This window comes from Mustelus asterias, chromosome 6 (genome assembly GCF_964213995.1).
Source record: "Mustelus asterias chromosome 6, sMusAst1.hap1.1, whole genome shotgun sequence".
NCBI classification, from domain to species: Eukaryota; Metazoa; Chordata; class Chondrichthyes; order Carcharhiniformes; family Triakidae; genus Mustelus; species Mustelus asterias.
This window is the reverse complement of record NC_135806.1, coordinates 121,269,238-121,293,305: the sequence shown is the minus strand read 5'-3', so window position 1 is coordinate 121,293,305 and position 24,068 is coordinate 121,269,238. Positions and strand designations below refer to the sequence as shown.

General features: G+C 45.7%; 1 protein-coding gene across 3 annotated transcripts in view; it reads left to right on the top strand.

Annotated features, from left to right (window-relative positions):
- Window positions 1-24,068, top strand: part of LOC144495136 (protein WWC2-like) — a 240,392-nt gene that overhangs the window by 101,747 nt on the left and 114,577 nt on the right. For all 3 annotated transcript variants that reach the window (XM_078215083.1, XM_078215084.1, XM_078215085.1), the window contains exon 2: window positions 6,761-6,870. In XM_078215083.1, the coding sequence (XP_078071209.1) occupies window positions 6,761-6,870 (110 nt within the window). The remainder of the gene's footprint in view (window positions 1-6,760; window positions 6,871-24,068) is intronic.

Here is a 24,068-nt window from a genome sequence, read left to right as displayed (position 1 = left end):
GCACGCTATACATACAAAACATACCGTTCATAGAGAAGGAAACGAGAGAGTGCAAAATGTAGTGTTACAGTCAAAGCTTGGGTGTAGAGAAAGATCAACTTAATGCAAGGTAAGTTCATTCAAAAGTCTGACAGCAGCAGGGAAGAAGCTGTTTTTGAGTCGGTTGGTACGTGACCTCAGACTTTTGTATCTTTTTCCCGAAGGAAGAAGGCGGAAGAGAGAATGTCCAGGGTACGTGGGGTCCTTAATTATGCTGGCTGCTTTGCCAAGGCAGAGGGAAGTTTAGACAGAGTCTGGGAGGCTGGTTTGCGTGATGGATTGGGCTACATTCACGACCTTGCAGTCTTGGGTAGAGCAGGAGCCATACCAAGCTGTGATACAACCAGAAAGAATGCTTTCTATCTGTAAAAGTTGGTGAGAGTCGCAGCTGACGTGCCAAATTTCCTTAGTCTTCTGAGGAAGTAGAGGCATTGGTGGGCTTTCTTAACTATAGTGTCGGCATGGGGGGGACCAGGACAGGTTGTTGGTGATCTGGACACCTAAAAACTTGAAGCTCTCGACCCTTTCTACTTCGTTCCCATTGATGTAGACAGGGGCATGTTCTCCTTTATGCTTCCTGAAGTCGATGACAATCTTCTTCATTTTGTTGACATTGAGGGAGAGATTATTGGTGCTGCACCAGTTCACCAGATTCTCTATCTCATTCCTGTACTCTGTCTGGTCGTTGTTTGAGATCCGACCCACTACGGTGGTGTCGTCAGTAAACTTGAAAATCGAATTGGAGGGGAATTTGGCCACACAGTCATAGGTGTATAAGGAGTATAGTAGGATTGATTTATACATCGCAATCTATGATAAGTTAACAGTTGATTTGCATTTTGTTTACTTTAACCTCAAGCAGTAGTCATAACTCTGAATTTATCTGACAAAAGCCTTTGTGACATTGAATTGTTGGGTCAAATTTTCCTGGACTAGTCTTATCATGTCTGATTCATTTTGCACACCATGGCCGGTAGTTTACGACCTCGCTGTGGCAAGATTCGTAAAATCCTGCCCGAGGCCAACGGAGAATTCCGTTCTGTGAGGCGGTAAAATTCCAGCCCAGAAGTCAACTCGGAGCTTAGGAGGAAAATTCCTTTGGAGAAACTTAGTGAAGAAAAGAGGAAGCCTTCTTCAAATTGAGGAGCAGGGAGCATTTACTCTCATCTCACTTCATACTCTAGTTGTCACTTAGACCATTCTTACTGGCATTCTTGTGATAACCTTACTCCAGGGACATATGCAGCAATGCTTCAACATGCAGTTTACTCCCGGGTTCTCCCTGAGGCGGCACGGTGGCATAGTGGTGAGCACTGCTGCCTCACAGTGCCAGGGACCTGGGTTCGGTTCCCGGCTTGAGTGACTGTGTGGAGTTTGCACATTCTCCCCGTGTCTGCGTGGCTTTCCACCTGGTGCTCCAGTTTCCTCCCACAGTCTCTTATGAAAGGCATAGATAGGGTGAACGGTGGGAAGCTTTTCCCCAGGTCGGTGGTGACGTTCACGAGGGGTCATGGGTTCAAGGTGAAGGGGGGGAGGTTTAACACAGATATCAGAAGGACATATTTTACACAGAGGGTGGTGGGGGCCTGGAATGCGCTGCCAGGCAAGGTGGTGGAGGCGGACACACTGGGAACGTTTAAGACTTATCTAGATAGCCATATGAACGGAGTGGGAATGGAGGGATACAAAAGAATGGTCTAGTTTGGACCAGGGAGCGGCACGGGCTTGGAGGGCCAAAGAGCCTGTTCCTGTGCTGTATTGTTCTTTGTTCATGCTAAATTCCCCCTCAGTGTACCCGAACAGATGTCGGAATGTGGCGACTCGAGGATTTTCACAGTGACTTCATTGCAGCGTTAATGTAAGCTTGTTTGTGACAATAATAAATAAACTGAAAAACTTTTCGCTGAGTTGCAAAAAGTCACTTCCTTCAGACTTCTGGGAATCCCCGAACTGACTCCCGGCAACAAGGCTCACTCTTAAAAAGTTAAAGTAAAAAGTTTATTTATTAGTCACAAGTAGGCTTACGTTAACACTGCAATGAAGTTACTGTGAAATTCCCCCAGTCGCCACACTCCGGCGCCTGTTCGGGTCAATGCACCTAACCAGCACATCTTTCAGACTGTGGGAAGAAACCCATGCAGACACAGGGAAAACGTGCGGACTCTGCACAGACAGTGACCCTGTGACCCAGTGAATCTGATGATTCCTCCTCCCAGCCTCACTAGTGAGAACCTTCCAATGTTCATAAATCTCTTCTCTCTCTTATTCTCTCTCCCTATCTCTCTATCTGTGTTCAGGCTTATTTTCTGACTACCTGAGAGTCTGTAAGTCTACCCATTGCAAAGTTAACTGCTTTTCCCCATCCTTTGTTTTTAGACATTAAGCCTGGGAAGTGGATTTCAATCCAACTTAGCCCGGGCCCCCTTTCCTGAAACAGGCCAGGTTACATTGATGTATCGCCAGGCAGGACAAGCAAGGGGTCACATGCTCCTTTTATTAACCTTAATTTAAAAAGGACAGTTTCAAATATAGCTATCTTATAAACCTCAAATACTGAACACCGTCCTCCTTTATGGCAGCAGTGGTGTTACTTTGCAGGATTATAAAATGGGCTTGCTTCATCATCTGTTGCTACTCATTGTTAACTCTAACCCTTACCCATCATTCTAGACAGAGCACTATCAGTTACTCCTGACTTAAGGGCCAGGATTTTCCAGCTGCGCTCGCCCCAAATCTGGAAAATCCAGCCCGAGGTCTACGGACCTTTGCATGGTCATTCCCCCCCGCTCGTCCACTACAATTCCCATGGTGGGCGGGGTGGGAAAATTCCCCCCGATCTCTTTCTGTTTGCCAAGGGTAGACTGAACCATACTGACAGAGGGAGGGATATATCTGCATTGAATGTCAAGCCTGCTATGAAATTTCTGTAGCATCTGGGAGCCATGAAATCTGTCACTTTACGCAAGATGGTTAGTTATGTGCTATTTCACAGTTCTCTGGAAATTGTAGGTCAGGTTGTGAGCCTATCTCTCATGTCATGCAACTAGATTTATTTCTTGTTGTATGAAGGATAACTGCATTTCATCAAATCATTGAATCCCTACAGTGCAGTATGAGGCCATTTGGCCCACACTCCAGCACCTGTTGGGGTACAGTCAGCGGCAATTTAGCATGGCCAATGCACCTAACCAGCACGTCTTTCGAACTCCGGGAGGAAACCCATGTAGACACGGGAAGGACGTCCAGGCTCCGCACAGACAGTAACCCAAGCCGGGAATCGAACCTGAGTCCCTGATGCTGTGAGGCAGCAGTGCTAGCCACTGTGCCACCGTGTCACACGAAGGCCCCGCCTCCTCAACCTTGTCCCTCACCTGAGGTGAGGTGATCCTCAGGTTAAATCACCATTAGTCAGCTCTCCCCCTCAGAGGGGAGAGCAGCCTCTGGCCATCGGGGACTATGGCACCTTTACCTTTGACCTTTTTATATAAGTAACACAGCTGAAGATTCATAATCACTGTTTTCTCTCAAATATTGCTGCAGGAGCAGCCAGCTTTGCTATTAAGGTAGTATTGTTACCTGCCTGGTTTTACACCGGATGGTCTGTTTTTCTCGGTGGAGGTGGGGGACAGAGTTTGGGGGCAGATTCTGAAATTTCAAAAGCATAAAATAGCTACCCAAGTTCTGTTTTTTTTTTGGAAATGGGAGCTCCCTCTTTTCCCTATTCTCTCTTACTAATGTTGAGACATTTGTCTCGGCGGCACGGTGGCACAGCGGTTAGCACCACTGCCTCACAGCGACAGGGGCCCGAGTTTGATCCCCAGCTTGGTGTCACTGTCTATGTGGAGTCTGCACATTCTCCCCGTGTCTGCGTAGGTTTCCTCCGGGTGTTCCGGTTTCCTCCCACAGTCCAAAGATGTGCTGGTTAGGTGCATTGACTGTGCGAAATTCTCCCTCAGTGTACCCAAACAGTTACCAGAGTGTAGTGATTAGGGGATTTTCACAGTAACTTCTTGCAGTGTTAATATAAGCTGACTTTGACTCATAAATAAACTTTAACTTTAAATTTTACTTTACTTTACTAATGTTGAGACATTTGTCATTGAGGTTATAGAGGTTTACAGCATGGAAACAGGCCCTTCGGCCCAACTTGTCAATGCCGCCCTTTTTTTTAACCACTAAACCGGTCTCATTTGCCTGTATTTGGCCCATATCCCTCTATACCCATCTTACCCATGTAACTGTCTAAATACTTTTTAAAAGACAAAATTGTACCAGCCTCTACTACTATCTCTGGCAGCTTGTTCCAGACACTCACCACCCTCTGTGTGAAGAAATTGCCCCTCTGGACACTTTTGAATCTCTCCCCTCTCACCTTAAACCTATGCCCTCTAGTTTTAGACTCCCCTACCTTTGGGAAAGGATCTTGACTATCTAGCTGATCCTTGCCCCATTGTTATTCAGATATTCATCAGGAGCAGCAGAGCAGACGGCGGGCGGCCAGCTTCCATCGATTGCACTCGTCCAATTTCCTCAGCTGCAGCGTTTTGGACCTGGCAAAAAGCAGCAACTGCAGGAAAGTGCGGTGAAAGCCACAGAATGGCACCACCAGAATTAAACAGTCCAGCCCTGGCGTAGCAAGTCGGGTAATTTGTACCAGGTTACAGGATTGCGCCATTAGTGCGCTGTGTTACTGTTAATGGATTAGCAGAGAATTAGGTTAGATGTTGATTATGATTGAACAGACTTCTGTTAAACGCAGATAGCCAATTAAAAAAACTGAGTGACAGATCTTTGATGATGAAAGAATCATTAGTATATTTAATTTTTTTAATTCTTTAATGCTGGGCCAACATTTGTTGTCTATCCCTAATTGCCTCTTGAACTTAGTGGCTTGCTAGGCCTTTCAGAGGGTCAACCACATTGCTGTGGGTCTGGAGTCACATGTCGGCCAGACCGGGTAAGGCCAACAGATTTCCTTCCCGAAAGGATATTTAGTGAACCAGATAGGTTTTTAAGGCAATCGATTCATGGTCATCATTAGACTTCTTAATTCCAGAGTTTTTTGTTGAATATAAATTTAGCATCGGCCATGGTGGGATTCGAACCCAGGTCCCCAGACCATTGCCCTGAGTCTCTGGATTAGAAGTCCAGCGACAATACCACTACGCCACTCCGTCCCTTGGCAGTCCATTCAACACTTGCATACTGTAGTGCTACCCGACCTTCTCCCACTGACACCCTTGGATGAGAAATGAGAATCTGACTGGTGAATCCTTTCTCACCGCAATCTTCAAACTCTTTCTGCCACTTTTCTTTCTTATCAGTGCTGTCAGATGGTCAGCATTCCTCTCTTTCTTAGCTCCAAACACACAATCCAGTTCACTCTTTCCTCTACCCTACACGGCCCTTAAACTGAGTGGTTCACCAGGCTGTTTAAGAGTCAGCTGATCTGGCAGATTTAAAGAGCATTAGTTGAGTTTTTACAAGAATCAATTCATGGTCCTCATTCCAGAGTTTTTTTTTTAACTGACTTCAAATTTCATCTGCCGTGGTGGGATTCGAACCTGGGTCCTCAGCATTATCCTGGGTCCCTAGATTACTAATCCAGTGACAGTACCACTACCCCACTGCCTCCCCTGTGTTTAACAAATCAAGATTGTTCCTATTTCAACCTAGTCTGTCCCATAACCTGAAACTAGTGCAACTCAATGGCCAGAATTTTCCAGTCCTGCTGGCAGCGCACCCTCCGCCTGTGGGTTTCCCGTCAGCATGGGGTGACATCAATGGGAATTCCCATTGACAGCGGCGCGACCAGAGAATCCGGCCGTGAGCAAACGACGCGCCACCTCCCGCCAGTGGCTGGGAGGCCGGAGAATCTTATCCAATTGCCGGAATTCTACAGCCCCACCTGCCACAGAATCAGAGCAGGCGAGGGGCGGTGTCGGAGCTTGAAAGATATTCGGACACAGCGTTTGCTGTGTAAATTATTTACATATGTTACAAAGAGGTAGTCCCGAGACAATAGCTGTTTAATTGTGTCCCATCGGTAATGTCATAATCTTAAGTGATAGATGGATGGAATGTCCGTTCAGACAATGGTCACTTAATCATGTCATTATTACAGTTTCGGTGCTGTTAGCAAGGACTTACAGCTGTGTCCTGTTGATAGATTATAGTGAAACATCCACCTTTTGTCTGCGCTAGTTCATGCAGATGCAGAGATAGCCAGTCCACAGTGAGGGTGCTGCTGCTGATGTGCTAATTTTCCTGGCCCCCTGGCCGACCCCCTGCGGAGCTCAGTTCTCCTCTCCCACAGCGGACAATGGAAATGCCCGTTGAACTCAGGTGGGATTTTCTGGTCTCGGGTCGAGCAAGGCCGTAAAATCCTGCCCAATATCTCTATCAATCTTCCTTCTCCAATCAGGAGCCTCTTCAAATCCAAGCATGGCATCACATGACCACTACTTCTTGGTTGATGTAAACTTCTTCATTCTCTTTAATCCTGATGATAACTTAGAAAATGGGCCGTGTCTATGTATCTCTGTTTCTCAATGCACTTGCTGGGGTGATCTTTGCTTATAGCCCGGTTCAGGAGGATGGCTGTTTAGAGAATGTTGATGCACAGTACTTTGAGTGACATGACTTGAACTTTAACCCTGCAGCCAAGATACTTGAAGTGGGCTGCCATCTAAACATTGTTTTTCTTTTGTATTTCTTCCAGATTTACTAAACCCCTGACACTTGCGGATTGTGTGGGCGATGAGCTTCCCTTGGGTTGGGAGGATGCCTATGATCCTCAGATTGGCATCTTCTACATTGACCACATTAACAGTAAGTGCTCGGCTCAAATTGTGGTTCCCATGGCCCTCGCTCAGCTAGGCCATGAACTGTTTGATTCTCTAAGTCAAGGGATGTTATTGAAAATCTTTATCCATGATGAAAGTCACTATGCAACAGTGTAATGTAAGAAAAATGTAAAACCACTGGAGGTACATCGTGGGTCCGTTAGTAAGAGTTCTGATGAAAGATCTACACCTGACTAACCCATCTTTTCTCTATCAAAATGCCATGCTTCTGTGGTGATTGTCCCTTTAAGGGCAACACAGCAGAGTAAGCATCACTTGCCCTGCAGGATCAATTGGGACTCAGAGTGGGAATCATCACAGGGGGTGGAGTCCTCTATTAGGCAAGAGTCATGAGGGAGCTAGGTGCAGCCATGTGGCTACTGTAGGGTGCTGAACAATTCTTATTTAATAAATCCTTTCTGTTTTCACTACTGGAGTCTCTAAACTTGCACCATTACACATGGCGACGAGGTTAAAATTATCATGACACTGCCTTTGGCCCGATACCTGTGAGTATCTCATTTTAATCAAAGTGTGAAAAACAATTCCTCACCAGAATGGTTCCCTTTAGGCGAATAGATCTCGCCAGACCCTACGTAATGTAGAATCAGAAAAGATGGACAATTAAAGAAAGGTGGGCAATGGAGAGAACATGGTGAGACCCCTGGGTCAGAATCCTCAAGCAGGGTAAGCGAAATGCAGAAATGTACCTCCACTAACATTGTAGACTAAGGGGCGAGCTGGGAGATTCAGGGCCTCGGAGAGGCTGAGGGACAGATGCAGAACGAACCTGAATAGGCCAGTACAGTCGGAGTGGCACGATGGCACAGTGGTTAGCACTGCTGCCTCACAGCGTCAGGGACCTGGGGTCACTGAGTGGAGTTTCCATGTCTCTATGTCTGCGTGGGTTTCCTCCGGGTGTTCTGGTTAAAGTTAAAGTTTATTTATTAGTCACAAGTAGGCTTACATTAACACTGCAATAAAGTTACTGTGAAATTCCGCAAGTGGCCACGTTCCGGCGCCTGTTCGGGTCAATGCATCTAACCAGCACATCTTTCAGACTGTGGGAGAAAACCGGAGCACCTGGAGGAAACCCACAGAGACACGGGGAGAACATGCAAACTCCACACAGACAGTGACCTCAGCCGGGAATTGAACCCGGGTCCCTGGAGCTGTGAGGCAGCAGTGCTAACCACTGTGCCACCGTGCCGCCCAGCAGTTTCCTCCCAGAGTCTAAAGATGTGCAGGTTAGGAGAATTAGCCATGCTAAGTTCTCCCTCAGTGTACCCGAACAGGCGCCGGAGTGTGGCAAGTAGGGGATTTTCACATTAACTTCGTTGCAGTGTTAATGTAAGCCTACTTGTGACTAATAAATAAACTTTACTTTAACTTTACTTTAGAAAGAAACATATAGGAAAAAAATTCAAAAGAAAATAACCCTGCAAAGCGAAAGCTGTGACATTAAGTTTTAAATAAGAACTTAAAAGAAAGTAAAAAATTAAGTTGCTGAAAAGATTTTGTTTGAAAAAACACATAGGAAGAAGTGCTTCAAGTAAAAAGAAATGCCCCAAGTGAGTTGTAGTGAGGTTTTTTTAAAAGTTTATTAGTGTCACAAATAGGCTTAGATTAACACTGCAATTAAGCTGCTGTGAAAATCCCCTAGTCGCCACACTCCGGCGCCTGTTCGGGTACACTGAGGGAGAATTTAGCATGGCCGCTGCATGTAAGAGGTTGGATAAACTTGGTTTGTTCTCACTGGAATGTCGGAGGTTGAGTGGTGACCTGATAGAGGTTTACAAGATTATGAGTGGCATGGACAGAGTGGATAGTCAGGTGCTCTTTCCTAGGGTAGAAACGTCAAGTACTAGGGGACATAGGTTTAAGGTTCGTGGGGAAAAGTTTTTCGAGGAGATGTGCGAGGCAAGTTTTTTACCCAGAGGGTGGTGAACGTCTGGAACGCACTGCCTGTGGAGGTGGTGGGAGCAGGGATGATAGCGGCAACTAGACGAATACATGAACAGGATGGGAATGGAAGGATACGGATTCAGTGAGTGCATTCGGTTTTAGTTTAGGCAGACGTCATGATCAGCACAGGCTTGGAGGGCCGAAGGGCCTGTTCCTGTGCTGTACTGTTCTTTGTTCTTTGTAACCGGCACATCTTTCGGACTTTGGGAAGAAACCAGAGCACCTGGAGGAAACCCACGCAGACACGGGGAGAAAGTGCAGATTCCACACAGACACTGACCCAAGCCAGAATTCGAGCCCGGGTCCCTGGCACTGTGAGGCAGCAGTGCTAACCACTGTGCCGCCCATGCCGCCCAGGTATTCTGAAGTGTGGGAAAGTCAAAGAACTGAAACTGATAAGCTCCCAATGTGCAGGATCGGAGTCTGCGGGGAGGCAGGGAGCAGACATCCCTGTAACTGATCACTTTCAAACGAGCAGAGAAGTTCTGAAGCTTTATGGAAAAAAAAGGTTAACAAGTTTTAACAACAACAGCCCCTTGGACCTTGAACATGCTGGGTCTCCCAGTGAAATAAAAAAACTGACACATCAAAAAGTAACCAAAAAAAACCAGACTCTCCAAAAGGCCAGAAGGAACAAAAACCTCCAGAAATCGCTGGAAAAAGGATACATTTAAAAAGAGCAGCCAGGGTTAGTGCCAAAACTCCAAAAGCACTGGAGAAACAGAGAGACAATGGCAGCTGCTAACAGCTGAGTGAAAAAAAGATGACAGTCTTAAAGCGATAATGCCCTTAAAGAGGTCATACATTTAAAGTGGCCGTACACTTAAAGCAGCAACCGCAAGAAGAAATAAGCGGCTCTGGACAGGAAAGTTGGACAAGATCCGAGATCGGGGGCAACTCTCAAAAAAAGGTCCATAAGCAATGAAGACCTCAAAGAAGAGGCCACAGAAGACGTCAAAGGAGGCAATGGAAGACCCAAGAAGGAGGGCAATGAAATACGCCAGAAAGAAGGCCATGGAAGGCAATGAAAGACTCCAGAAGGAGGGCAACAAAAGACCCCACAAAAGGGGCAACTAGAGAATTGCAGAATGGAAACAAGTCAACACTTTGTCGGAGACAAACTCAACTGACAGTGAAGCCAGAAGGGTTTAGCTGAAGTTAAGACAAGTAGAAATGAAGGTAAGAACATGATGGATCCCCCTTGGAAGAAACGCAGAAATTAAAGACTTCAAAAGAAATTAGGAACTATTGAACATAAAGAAGAATTAGCAAAAAGAATTAAAGCTCTCGAGAAGACATTAGAAGAACAAAATGAAATGGTTGACAGCAAACTTGGAGAAAGAAGAAGTTGCAAAAATTTACAAAATTGAGTTAGAAAGAAAGAGAAGTTAAAGAGACAACGGCGAATGAGCTGAACTCCATAAAAAAGCAACGAGAAAACAAGAACAAGTCCAATGAAGAATCGAATCGGGAGAATAAGAGCTTGAAGAAGGATAGTTTGGCAATGAAAAATTAACTGAAGAGGAATAAACATTGAAACTGACAGCAGAATCAGCAATTCAGACAGAGAAAGAACCTGAGATTACGTGCCAGAACAAGATTGCTGAAATGGTCACGCTAATGAAATAGCACAAGAATCAATACGATAAAATGCTCGATGAAAAAGATGCTGAATTGAAATGCTGGAAAGAGAAGAAACTTTATCACATGACCCAAGTCCCAGAAACAGAGTACTACGACCATTCCTTCACATGTGACAGATTGAGGTTGTGAAAGAACTGTCAAGACATAGGACTTTGTTGTACTGTGATGATATGTGCCCGCATGTATTATCAGGGAAGGCAGAGCAAGGGTTAACGTGGGACTGGAGAGTGGCACCAACACAGAGTGATGAGTGTAGTCACATGGTCAGAGAACAGTCTCGGACAGAACTCGGTAAGCAGCAAGCCTGCATGGAACAGCTCCATGCAAGAACTATTTTGAAGTGTACATAGTTACAAATACCAACAAATATAAGTTTATGTTTAAACATGCAAGCCTCAAGATCTTATCAATCAGCCATCACGTCTGCAAGAATTTTAAAAAACATATTAAGTACATAACATGATACAATGTCATAATATGAAACTTTGGTAATAGATTGAGTTAGATCTCCAGAATTATTGTCTCTGAGACCGGACACCTAGTACACGTGGAGGGACGGATCATTCATCAACATTTGGGTCAGCTGGGGAGTATTGTGAAAATCCCGTAGTCGCCACACTCCGGCACCTGTCCAGTTACACTGAGGGAGAATTTAGCATGGTCAATGCACCTAACCAGTACGTCTTTCAGACTGTGGGAGGAAACCGGAGCACCCAGAGGAAACCCATGCAGACACGGGGAGAACGTGCAAACTCCACACAGACAGTGACCCAATCCGGGAATCGAACCCGTGTCCCTGGCGCTGTGAGGCAGCAGTGCTAACCACTGTGTCGCTGTGCTGACCCAATATTACACTGTAATCGATTTAGCACTGTCATAGTAAGACGGCTTGAGCGCTTTGCGACAAAATGCAGAATAATTTTAAAGCAAGTTCACACTTTTCCTTCTGTTTATTTAGTTAATGTAAATAAAAATCCCTTTCGGCTTTTGTGCTTCCGTCGTGATCTTTGTCATCTTTTTCAAAGTTCGTGGATTGAAATTCTGTCACAGTGAGGGGGATAATTTCAAGTGCTCATGTAGCAGCAAGGAATCACACTCACTGTCAGCATAAGCTTGTAGAGATTATCTACAGAATATGCACAGGGTATTTTTAAATTACTGAGGAAATTTAGTTCACTTTGGGTCAGGAGCTTCCAGTGTGCAAATAATATGCGGAGTCTGCACGTTCACCCCGTGTCTGCGTGGGTTTCCTCCGGGTGATCCGGTTTCCTCCCACAGTCCGAAAGATGTGCTGGTTAGGTGCATTGGCCATGCTAAATTCTCCCTCAGTGTACCCGAACAGGTGCCGGAGTGTGGAGACTGGGGGATTTTCACAGTAACTTCATTGCAGTGTCAATCTGAATCTTTCCATTTGGTAGTGTGGTGGAGCATTGACACGGGTCTTTACGTTCCCCCCCAGTTGACTTCATGGGCAGCTCAGGCTGCAATCCTTGCACTGTTCCAGTAACTCAGCGAGTTTAGGTTGCACGTGTCAAGAATGTAGGGGTACAGCCCAAGAGGATCCCACTTTCAATCCCGAGTCTATGCTGATTCACTACTCCATTAGTCAGTGTCCTGATAAGAATGCTGCAATTTATTTTCAGGCTGCCCGCCTCTCCCCACACCCCAGCCACCAGCAGAACCCCACCCCCCCCGACCATCTCTAGGAGAGGGTGTATGTGTGTTGACGTTGGGGAAGGGCAGAATTAGGCCCGGTTAACATGATTCCCCGTTTCCAACACCAACCTCCATCATCGAGCTGCCGAGAAGCTGTCAAGGTTTGTGAATGAATGGTAACCCCCTCCTGTGAGGTATAAGAGAGCACCCAGTACCAATGAAACTAGAGTCAGCAAGGTGTCAGTGTGCTCAGGTGAGAAGGACAGAAAACTATGGGGAAAATCTTAATTAAGCATAACTATTTCCTGTTATATGAATAGAGAACTATATAATTAACATTAAGTATGCCACTATTATTATACACCTCAGAACCAGATTGGAATGGGACACACTTTAAAATTAATATTCAGGATAAAGTAACACAGTGGCTGAATCCTCAAGTATTTAATTGAAAGTCTACAAAGGCTTTGTGGCTAATTAAAAAGCCGTTCTCACATGGGTGTAATTTTCCTCATTGTACTAGCTCATTCTCACACTCTCTTTCTTTGAACTCCCACTGTTCTTAGGGTTTCTGCTCTCATTCTCTGCTGTGTTTCAGCTCTTTCCCATCTCTTGTCTTCTTTGATTTGATTTGATTTATTCTTGTCACATGTATTGGAATGCAATGAAAAGTATTATTTTTTGCGCGCTATACGGACAAAGCATACCGTTCATAGAGTACATAAGGGGGAAGAAAAGGAGAGGATGCAGAATGTAGTGTTACAGTCATAGCTCAGGTATAGAGAAAGGTCAACTTAGTGCGAGGTAGGTCCATTCAAAAGTCTGATGGCAGCAGGGAAGAAGCTGTTCTTGAGTCTGTTGATATGTGATCTTTTTCTCTGACGGAAGAAGGTGGAAGCGAGTATGTCCGGGATACATGGGGTCCTTGGTTATGCTGGCAGCTTTTCCGAGGCAGTGGGAAGTTGTAGGCAGAGTCAATGGATGGGAGGCTGGTTTGCGTGATGGACTGGGTTACGTTCATGACCCTTTGTAGTTTCTTGCGGTCCTGGTAAGAGTAAGAACCATACCAAGCTGTGATACAAACAGAAAGAATGCTTTCTATGGTGCATCTGTAAAAATGGTGAGAGTCGTAGCGGACATGCCGAATTTCCTCAACCTCCTAAGAAAGTAGAGGCATTGGTGGGCTTTCTTAACTTCTCTCCACTCTTCAATTGCATGCATTAGGCATGACCCCGATCACGAAGCATCTTTAAACCTGACCATCAGTTGAATCTATTCTGGAAGCTTCCTCAATGTCCCGATGCCTCACTCAGCAATGGAAACCTTTGGCTGGTTGTGAATGGGGAAAAAGACATGCGGTGGGAACTTTCAAAATACTGCGGTAATTTGTGCTGTTCCGGTGCTTGTGAGGTACTCTAGATGCTGTAGGCTGTGGGAAGCAGTCTCAATTGTCGCTGCAAGATCTATAATGGAAAACAATTATCAAACTATGCTTCAAAAAGGGCTCATTGTGTGCAGCGGTGAACTGGAATCGCCAACACAGATCTCTATTAAATGTCATCGTTTCCATGGGTTGAGTCTCCTAAAGTACAGTTTTCATCTGTCATTTTTTTCCCTGTCAGATTAACAGACTTAATCCCACAGTTGACAGCACGAATGATTGACATCCGAGGTTTGCCAGGATGTATAAATTATACTGGTTGCCGACTGGGTTTTGTTTCAGATAATGTTCGAAAGTGATCTTTGTCTAAAGTGGAAAAGAAGCATTGTTTTTGTTTCCCATCGGATCACGGTGTTTTTTAAAAATAGATAGCACTCATTTTAAAAGTTGGTCTTTCAATGTAGCAGCACAGTTGCTCTGGTCTCAGTATGACCTGATCGGCTTGAAAGTACTTCTGTAACTGCTGGCCGGTTTGAACTTTTGTCTCATTGAGAGCAGCGGTCTTGGTATGCTGCCAGGGTTGCTATTATCAACGTGGGTGGGCTGAGGAGACAGTGTCTGTATGTTTCTGTTCACCTGCGGTCTGACTTGAGTTTCACAGGCAGCTTATAGACAGAGGCACTTACGCTGGCTTCACAATGAGAGGCACAAGAGGTTCAAGGTCACACTTTTAACCGTTCCATTCTAAAGTCTTACATTTTTTTTGTACAATGGTCCTTGTTTCTCTCCTTAAATCGTTTTTGGGGTGAACTTTGTATCCAAGCTTTTCCAATCTTGTCATCAAGCACTCTCAGGTCAAGTTTTACTACAAGTAGCTGAAAAGTAAAGCTCGTTGTGGTCCACCTCAACATCCATTAGCCTCAATGTCACATACATGCCTATCCTACTATTGAGCGCAGCATTGGGGGAGGTTTTGTACAGCAGGCTCACCCCTAATGGAAACTGCACTGAGAACATTTCAAGACTGTTTTAGCCACGACAACAGCAGCCAGCAAAGAAATTGCTTAGAATTCAGCCATCTAGGGCTAGATTGAAGCACTGGTGAAAGAGCCATGTGTCGGGTTACTCCCAACCTATAACCATTTTGCAATGGGTTCATGTTAATATTTACATCAGGAACGGAGTCTAGAAGCCAGAAGACAATGGGTTACTGAAGCTACTCACCCTGCTGGCTCTATCTTAGAATGGTGGTCATTTTGACCCCTGCCGCAGTCAGTACCATTGGATAAATATACAAATGCGTCGTTCATGCTTTATTCAATTCATTCACAGAACATAGGCATTAGTGACATTTATTGTGCATTCCTACCTGAACTGCTGCAGTCTGCGTGGATTTCCTCTTTCCATACAGTTTGATACAACTGCTTGCTGCTCTATTGCAGAGGGCAGTTACGTTTAAAGCTTATAGTTTATTTATCAGTGTCACAAGTAGGCTTAATTTAATACTGCAATGAAGTTACTGTGAACATCCCCTAGTCGCCCCACTCCTGCGCCTGTTTGGGTACATTGAGGGAGAATTTAGTATGACCAATGCACCTAACCAGTATGTCTTTCAGACTGTGGGAGGAAACCAGAGCACCCAGAGGAAACCCACGCAGACACGAGGAGAACATACAGACTCCGCACAGACAGTGACCCAAACCGGGAATTGAACCCGGGTCCCTGGCGCTGTGAGGCAGCAGTGCTAACCACTCTGCCACCGTGCCAGCTTTTACAAGTCAACCACATCGCAGTGCATTGAGTGTCAATTGTAGGCCAGACTGGGTAAGGATGGCAGGTTTCCTTCCCTGAAGGATGTTGTAGAATGTTTGAACTTTTATGATGATCCATTAGATTCATGGTCACCATTACTAATGCAAGCTTTTTATTCCAGATTGATTTCATTAACTACTGAGATGGGATTTGAACTCGTGTCTCAGGATTGGAACCGCCTGTTCCTGCGCTGTACCTTTCTTTGATCTTTGTTCTTAGGATTACAGAATTATTACAGTACATTTGGCCTATCGTGTCTGCACCAGCTCTTCGAATGTACAATTCACTTGGTATCATGCTCCCACTTTCTGCATATTCTTTAGATAACGGTCTAATTCCCTTTTTAATGCTTCCACCACACTCTCAGACAGGGCATTCTAGGCCTTAACCACTCACTATGTGAAAAAGTTTTTCCTCTTCTGCTTTTGCTTCTTTTGCTAGTTACTTTAAACCTGTGTCCTCCTGTCCTCAATCCTTTCATGAGTGGGAACAGTTCCTCACTATCTACTCTGTCTGGACCACTCATGATTTTAAACACCTCAATCAAATCTCCTCTCAGCCGCCTTTTCTCTGAGGAAAACAGTCCCAAACTCTCCAATCTCGAGAATCCATACAGTGAAGAAAGAGGCCATCCGGCCCATCATGTCTGCACTGACTCTCCAAAAGAGCATCCCACCCAGGCCCTCCCCTGCATCCTATCCCTGTAACCCTGCGCATTTGCCATAACTAATCCACCTAACTTACACATTACTGGGCACTCGGGGGCAATTTAGCATGGCCAAAGCACCTAACCAACACTTCTTTTGGACTGTGAGAGAAACCAGAGTTCCCGGAAGAAACCCACGCAGACACGGGGAGAACTTGCAAACTCCACGCAAACAGATACCCAAGGCCGGAATCAAACCCGGGTCCCTGGCGCTGTGAGGCAGAGGTGCTAACCACTGTGCCGCCAATTTTGTAACTGAAATGCCTCATCCCTGGAACCATTCTAGTGAATCGTCTCTGCACTCTATCTAGGTTACTGGACTAACCTCAATGTTGCCAAAACCCTAGTTGTGCAGGTGTGTTCTATAAATGTGAGTTAACCACAATGTACTTTTGTGGCATACCAGCCAAACAATTGTGTAATAAGAGTCGCAACTAGGCTTATTTAGTGTATTGATGCCAATAGATCAAAAACTGTTTGCTTTAATGTCATTGTGTACACTTCTCACTTTGAATTCATCGCCTCAGTTTTCTTCCACAATTAGCACAATCCGACCTTAGAAAGACCAAACCTATAATCGTGCTATTTAACATGCCAAAACTGTGACTATAGAATTTCACGTAAGCATCACTTAGGTGTGCTTAAAATCTAGATAACAACACGCGAGGAGGATTCAGGAAATTCCCCCAAATGGGCAGTGCAAACAATCCGTCGAAAGGGATTTTTGGCTGCCGCGTTTGATTGGGAAACCAGAGTGTGCTATATCACCAAGGTGCTTTATAACAATGCTTCATCATAAAGAGTTACTGTAGACATCGGCTGTGTTTAGTGTACTTTTCTCTCCAAGGGCTGGCCTTCCTGTTTTGACAGCCTGAAAAAGTTCGCAAGGTGGAGACTGAAGCATTGTTACCTTGAATTCTGCTCGGTTGAGTCACCAGGAATGGTTCAAAGGCAAGTCAAGTGTAACATACCAGATGCCAACATAATAAAGGATGCTTTAATCCACCTGAAAGGAATGCGGATCATAGAGTAATTTATTGAACCTCTTCCATGTTTTCCAGAAGTTTTGGAGCTCTGGAGTTTTTTTTTCCCTTTTTTGCTTACTTTTTTTTGGTATGTTTCTCCCTCATTATTCATTCTATCTCTGCTCCCCCCAACCCCCTTCCAACTACTGCCAGCTCCAGTAGTTCTGGAATGTATTAACTCTGCAATCTTGACATTGATTTGATCAATGGTCTTCTAATGCAAAGTTCAATCCCCGATACTTGGCTGCTTTCAGCTCATGAGCATTAACCTTCTGGGGCTCCTCTAAAGGCCGAGTGAATAAAAACACCATCTACTGCCGTTCTTAAACACAATAATTAGTTGGGCCTAGATTCCACCCCTATTCTAAGCCGGCCAAATTCGCTGATCTCAATTGCCTTCAGTGTCCCCGTCCCTGCTTCTGATTACTATCCATTGAGTTTAATTTATGTGCGTGTGGATGGCCTGTGAATGCAGGAGTGGACTTAGCTGTATCGGCCTCCATCATTGAATAACTTGCAGAAACATTCTCAAAGGAGGAATGGATGTCCGAGGAAGTACTCGTGATCGCATAGAAACTCTCAGAAATCCTAGCAGGATTGGACAGGGTAGATTCAGAAAGAATGTTCCCGATGGTGGTGGTGTCCAGAACTAGAGGTCATAGTTTGAGAATAACATTTTAGGACTGAGGTGAGGAGAAATTTCTTCACCCAGGAAGTGGTGAATGTGTGGAATTCACTACCACAGAAAGTAATTGAGGCCAAAGTGTTGTCTGATTTCAAGAAGTTCGTAAGTTCATAAGATATAGGAGCAGAATTAGGCCATTCGGCCCATCGAGTCTGCTCCGCCGTTCGATCATGGCTGATATGCTCCTCATCCCCATTTTCCTGCCTTCTCCCCATAACCCTTCAACCCATTACCAATTAAAAATCTGTCTAACTCTTCCTTAAATTTACTCACTGTCCCAACATCCACTGCACTTTGGGGTAGCGAATTCCACAGATTCTCAACCCTTTGGGGGAAGGAGTTTCTCCTCAACTCTGTTTTAAATTTACTACCCCTTATCATGAGACTATAACCTCTCATCCCAGAATGCCCCACAAGAGAAATCATCCGCTCCACGTCTACTTTATCCGTATCTTTTATCGTCTTATATACCTCAATTTGATCTCCCTCATTCTTTTAAATTCCTGAGAGTATAGGCCTAAGCTGTTCAATCTCTCTTCATACGACAAACCCCTCATCTCTGGAATCAATCTAGTGAACCTCCTCTGAACTGCCTCCAATCTTTCCTCAAATAAGAAATCACTAAAGGGGGCTAAAAGGGTCAAGGGAATACTTATGAAATGGCCAAACAAGATGCTCAGTTCAAGGACAATTCAGATGGGACAACAAATGTTAGCGATGTCAGCGATGCCCGTTTCCCATGAAAGCATTAAAACTGATGCTTTTAGCTGGATTTAAAAGATTCTGTGGTACTATTTTGATAAACAGCAGTGAAGTTCTTCAAACGGCCAGGGCAAGATTTATCCTTCAACCATCATCTAACGACAGCTGACTTAGCTGCTGTTTGTGGGACCTAGCTGTGCAAAAATGGGCTGTCACGTTACATCAAGTATCCCTGCCATACCGCCCCCCCCCCCCCCCCCCCCCTGTGGTTTTCAGACTTTTATGACAATAGTGGGCTGATCTTATGAAAAAACTTCTTAATCCAGGACGAGCATGAAAAAGGGAGAGATTCTGATCCATTTTTTGGGGTGAGTCCAAATATACTATCTTATGCACTTAGAGCAAAAACAAAAGTCAAAAACCATTTCTTACCTGTCGGGGGAGGGGGTGGGGCCTCAACCGCCTGAACGCTGGCTGAGAGCAGCCATTGCGCATGCGCAGGTCCCTCCACCCTGAGAGCAGCGAAACTAATCACTCACCCTCTGCGTCTCTCAGCCAGTCTCCATGGCCTAAAGTAAGCTTCCCTTCCAGCTACCGTGGGGCCCCGTGGCCTGTCGTGACCTCCCCTCACGGCCGGATGAATTGACACCCCGCCAACAGGGATTGACCCTGTGGCATCCCCCCCCCCCACCTGCCTGGACCAATCGACCCCCACACCCGCTTGCATCGATCGACTCCCGCGACCCCCTCCCCAACCCCGGTACCGCCCGAACCGATTCCATCCCTCCCTTCTGCCAACGATTGCAATTTTAAAGTGCATAGCGGGCTCTCATCCCCCCACCTGCACCACCACGGATCAGATCACTCCCAGACAGGCCCCCCCCATAGCAGTGCCCAGTGGGCACTGCCAGTGTGCCAGGCTGGCACTGCCAGTGTGCCAGGCTGGCAATGCCAGTCTGGCACTGCTCAAGGGGCAACAGCCCCCCTTGACCTGATCTTCCGGCGGGGGTGGGGGGGTGCCTCAGTAGCCTCTGGCTCTATCAGCGAGGCCACACAGGCAGGTGAGCTCAGATGATTGAGTCCTGGGCTTGCTAATCACATGATAAATATATTAAAATGACATTTACATAATTTATTCAGCCTCGCGCAGGAAATGGATGCAACACTGGCCTCGCCGGATATCTGATGCCGTAAGATTGCGAGAGGTGAGAATCGGGTGCGAACCTGATTTCTCAGCTCTTGTGCAATCGCCCATCGGACTGTGAGCACGATGGTCACATCGATCCCCAAGAATTTTGGGGGGAGAATTTCACCCTGTATGTTTTCAAGAAGCAATTATATACAGCACTGAGGGCGAAGGGGATCAAATGATGTGGGGGGGGAAGGGAGGATCAGGCTATTGAGTTGGATCATCAGCCATGATCATAATGAATGGCGGAGCAGGCCTGAATGGCCTCTTCCTGCTCCTATTTTCTATGTTTCTATGATAGGCGAAGGCAGTCACATTTAGATGGAAATAGGTGGTGTTGGAGGGAGTGGTGAACCATGTCAAAAGCTTCAGATAGGTCAAGAAGGATGAGTTGGGACCATGGTCATAGTTACAAAGAATGTCTTTTGTGTCTGATTCCAGCATTATCAAATTGACCATGAGTGATGCTGTAAGAGATCTGCTGACATATTTGTTGAAGTTTTCAGGTATGTCCAGTGAAAGTCACATGTCAGATAAAAACAGCATTAATAAAGAAAAGTATTAACACAAGAAAGAAAACTGCACAATTCTCACTGCTATTTTCCAACTTTCAGGAAATGCTAGTGATTAAAAGTAGCTAAAACAACTAACCTCTAATTAACCTCTAATTAACCTCTTACCCTCCTATTGACCTCAGGCTGAACTCATTCATGGGAAATTTGACCTTGTAGCCTCTGAAGAAAAGGCAATGTGGCACCAGAAAAACACATTGTGTGCTGCATCGTGGAGTGCTCCATTGCTTATACAGGGAACAAACAGGGCGGAATTCTCCCATTTGGGACTAAGCAGAGAAACTTTTAAGACACTGGAGTGTGGCGACTCACGCTGGAGTGTGGCGACTTGGGGATTTTCACAGTAACTTCATTGCAGTGTTAATGTAAGCCTACTTGTGACATTAATAAAAGAAAGTCCCATGGTGGGGTTGGGAAAAGGGAGTGATTCCCACTGTGAAGGCCAGTGGGAAAGCACGCCATATCTTCTGGCCCCAACCTCATTAATTATGCAACTGGGGGTTTCGCGCCATATTCTGTGACAGGTGGGCTTGATGGCGAATGTCCTGCCATCTTATCTGGGGATCGTACGTAAAAGGCGCCCAACATCACTGACCCATCATTGAAGAAATAAGATGGACCTCCTGAAAAAGGAGATGGATCTCCAGGAACTCCTGGAGACCGGAAGAAGGACCTCCTCAGTGACACTGAAACTGGAAGATCCACCCACTGCTCTGGTGGTCCGGGGTTGCTGGTGGTTTCTATCCCGAACTCTGGAGGCAGCCCCAGACATTGTTTAGGAGAATCCCGACTTCTGTTCCAGATGTGATTTACGTCGGCACGTTTTCCTGCCGGCATCTCGGAGAATTGGGCATGGGGTGGAAGATTCCGGTAGGGCCTCCATCCGTATCCCATTAGCGCAATGCAAATGGGTTTCAGGTCGGCCTCCAGCGGGTTTCCGGATCCACCATGGCGGGCACCAATGGGAAATTCACGCTGGTGTAGGACTGATTGCTGGAGAACCGCCAAATTCTCCCCTTCTGTCCCCCCCCACCGCCACCTGCCCATCATTGAACCTGCCCATGGGGGGCATGGGAGAATTCCGCAGAGTGGTGGCACCACCAGAAAACTGTAAACTCAAAAAATCTTTCTTCGGCATTGAAATGGATCTTTTAAGACATTTTTTCTGAAAATGAATTCCCTTGACTTTGGATAAACATTTTTAAAAATGTTTTCCTGATGTTATTTATTTACCACCGGGGATTGTGTAGGTCATTGGCCTGTGTTACCAGCACTGCAACCAAGAGTTGTCACGATGGAGTGACTTTTGTGTTTGAGAAATAGGACTCACCACAAACAAAACAACACTTGAAAACTAATCCCCCTGTAAGACTATTGAGAGTGAGGTTATTTGTATCCGTTCTTGCAACTGATCCAAAATGCCTGTGGCAATGCTGGTTATTCTGCATAACTCCCCGAATACGTATCACTTAAATATTTACCATTGCAATTTGGTTTGAATTCGGAGGGTGTCCAGGGGACACCTTAAGTCCAAACACGACCCAAACTGCCACTGGAAGTATCCGCATGTACTGGGAAGAAACACTGGGTAAACAGCAGGCAAACTCAAGGAATTTTGTCAACCGAATGACCAGACCTGGTGGTGAAATGTTGGGCCCATTGGTTCCACCTGTGCCCACGGCGCCAGCCAATGCAGGAAGTTCGCAAGAATGACATACTTTGCAATCCGACCTGACATTGTTTCGACTGCCTCATAAGGTGGAAACAATGCGAGGATTGCAAAGACTTCTTCCTCAAGCACAATATAGTTCATTCAGTTGTTATAGTGACTAACAGAATGTTAAGTAAGGTCTATTAATACTTGGAATTTAGGCTGAATGAAAAAAAAGACATAAGCCTTTGTCCGCGAGTCTGGTGCGCAGAGTGGGGAGAATTCCTGGCTCCACGAACCAGACTTTTGAAGATGGCTGTCCAAGCATGGTCATGGGGTGAGGTGGGGTGGGCTATATTGGGAACCAAGGCAAGTGAACCTGGAAGTAATGAAGGCTCGGTATGGACTGGGCACACATTCAAAGCTGGCCCTCGGACAGGCCTATTTGAGAGGTTGGCCAACTTCCTTTGCCTCAGGGACAGCTGAGCGTGAGCAATGTAAATGTTGTCCAACTGTTACCTGACCCTGGAAGGGATGGCCCATCATGGGCTTTCCCTACAGGAGAATTGTCATTGGTGCTGTCTATTCAAAGTGTCCTCTGTTGAAGCACTGAAAACATGGAATGGATTCTCAAGACAAAGCCATGGATATGGCATCATCTTGCCATCACAAGCTTGTACAGATATTCTGCAGTGATGTAATGAGTGGCTAGGACTCAGTGGATGAATGATGAAGAGTACCAGGCTCATTATCCCATCCTCTTGTCACCCATCTATGAGGATGCATCCACACTATTGACCCTAAAGCAAGTCCCTCACACCTGCACATCATGACAGTGTGACTAAGAGACTTGTGTTCATGTACCCTGATACGACTGTTAATGTTCCTGGAGCACAACATGCTTACCTTGGGAGTCACAGCCACAACATACATGACACTGAGCATTTGTGGAGACCCATTCTCTCCACCACACCATTAACAGTGTTCATTGAAGGGGTGGTGATGGCCTCATGGTATTATCACGAGACTATTAATCCAGAAACTTAGCTCATTTTCTGGGGACCTGGGTTCGAATCCCACCGCGGCAGATGGTGAAATTTGAGTTCAATTAAAAAAATCTGGAATTAAGAATCGACTGATGACCATGAAACCATTGTCGATTGTTGGAAAAACCCATCTGGTTCACTAATATCCTTCAGGGAAGGAAATCTGCCGTCCTAACCTGGTCTGGCCCACATGTAATTCCAGAGCCGCGGCAATGTGGTTTACTCAACTGCTCTCTGAAATGGCCGAGCAAGCCACTTAAGTTTCAATGGATGGGCAATAAATGCTGGCCAGCCAGTGACGCCCATGCCCCAAGAATGAACATGCAGAAAATTGTTAGTGCATGTAAGCATACAGATGTTGATGCGAGCATTACAATCTGAATGGCTCAAGACCCTTCTCACCTGATATTGTTATTGATAGAGTGTCACACAGTGAACCTGTGGGGGAGGGGATGGGTCCAGCTGCCCCATACTTCTCTGTTTAGGATCTTCAGTTGTTAGTGCAAGAGTTCCAGTCCTGCTGGCCATCAACATCCATCTGCCACAACCAAGGGCTGGGTACAAATTGCAGCTGTAGTGAGCACAGCAGGAGAGCACAAATGCTTCTGGATTCAGCTTCAAAGACCCACTGTGTTCCAGCAAGGTGAGTAGCTTGGCTCATCTCACGTAGGTCCAAGGGAAGGGCCACATCTGCATGCTTCAGTTGTACAGGACACTGGTGATACCACTTTTTTTTAATACATTCATTCGTGGGACATGGGCATCGCTGGCTGAACAGCATTTATTGTCCATCCCTAGTTTCCCGAAGGCAGTTGAGAGTCCACCATATTGCTGTAAGTCTGGAGTCACATGTAGGCCAGACCAGGTAAGGATGGTAGATTTCCTTCCCTAAAGGACATGAATGAACCCGATGGGTTTTTCTGACAATCAACAATGATTTCATGGTCATCAGTCCATTCTTAATTCCAGATATAGAACATAGAACAGTACAGCACAGAACAGGCCCTTCGGCCCACGACGTTGTGCCGAGCTTTATCTGAAACCAAGATCAAGCTATCCCACTCCCTATCATCCTGGTGTGCTCCATGTGCCTATCCAATAACCGCTTAAATGTTTCTAAAGTGTCTGACTCCACTATCACTGCAGGCAG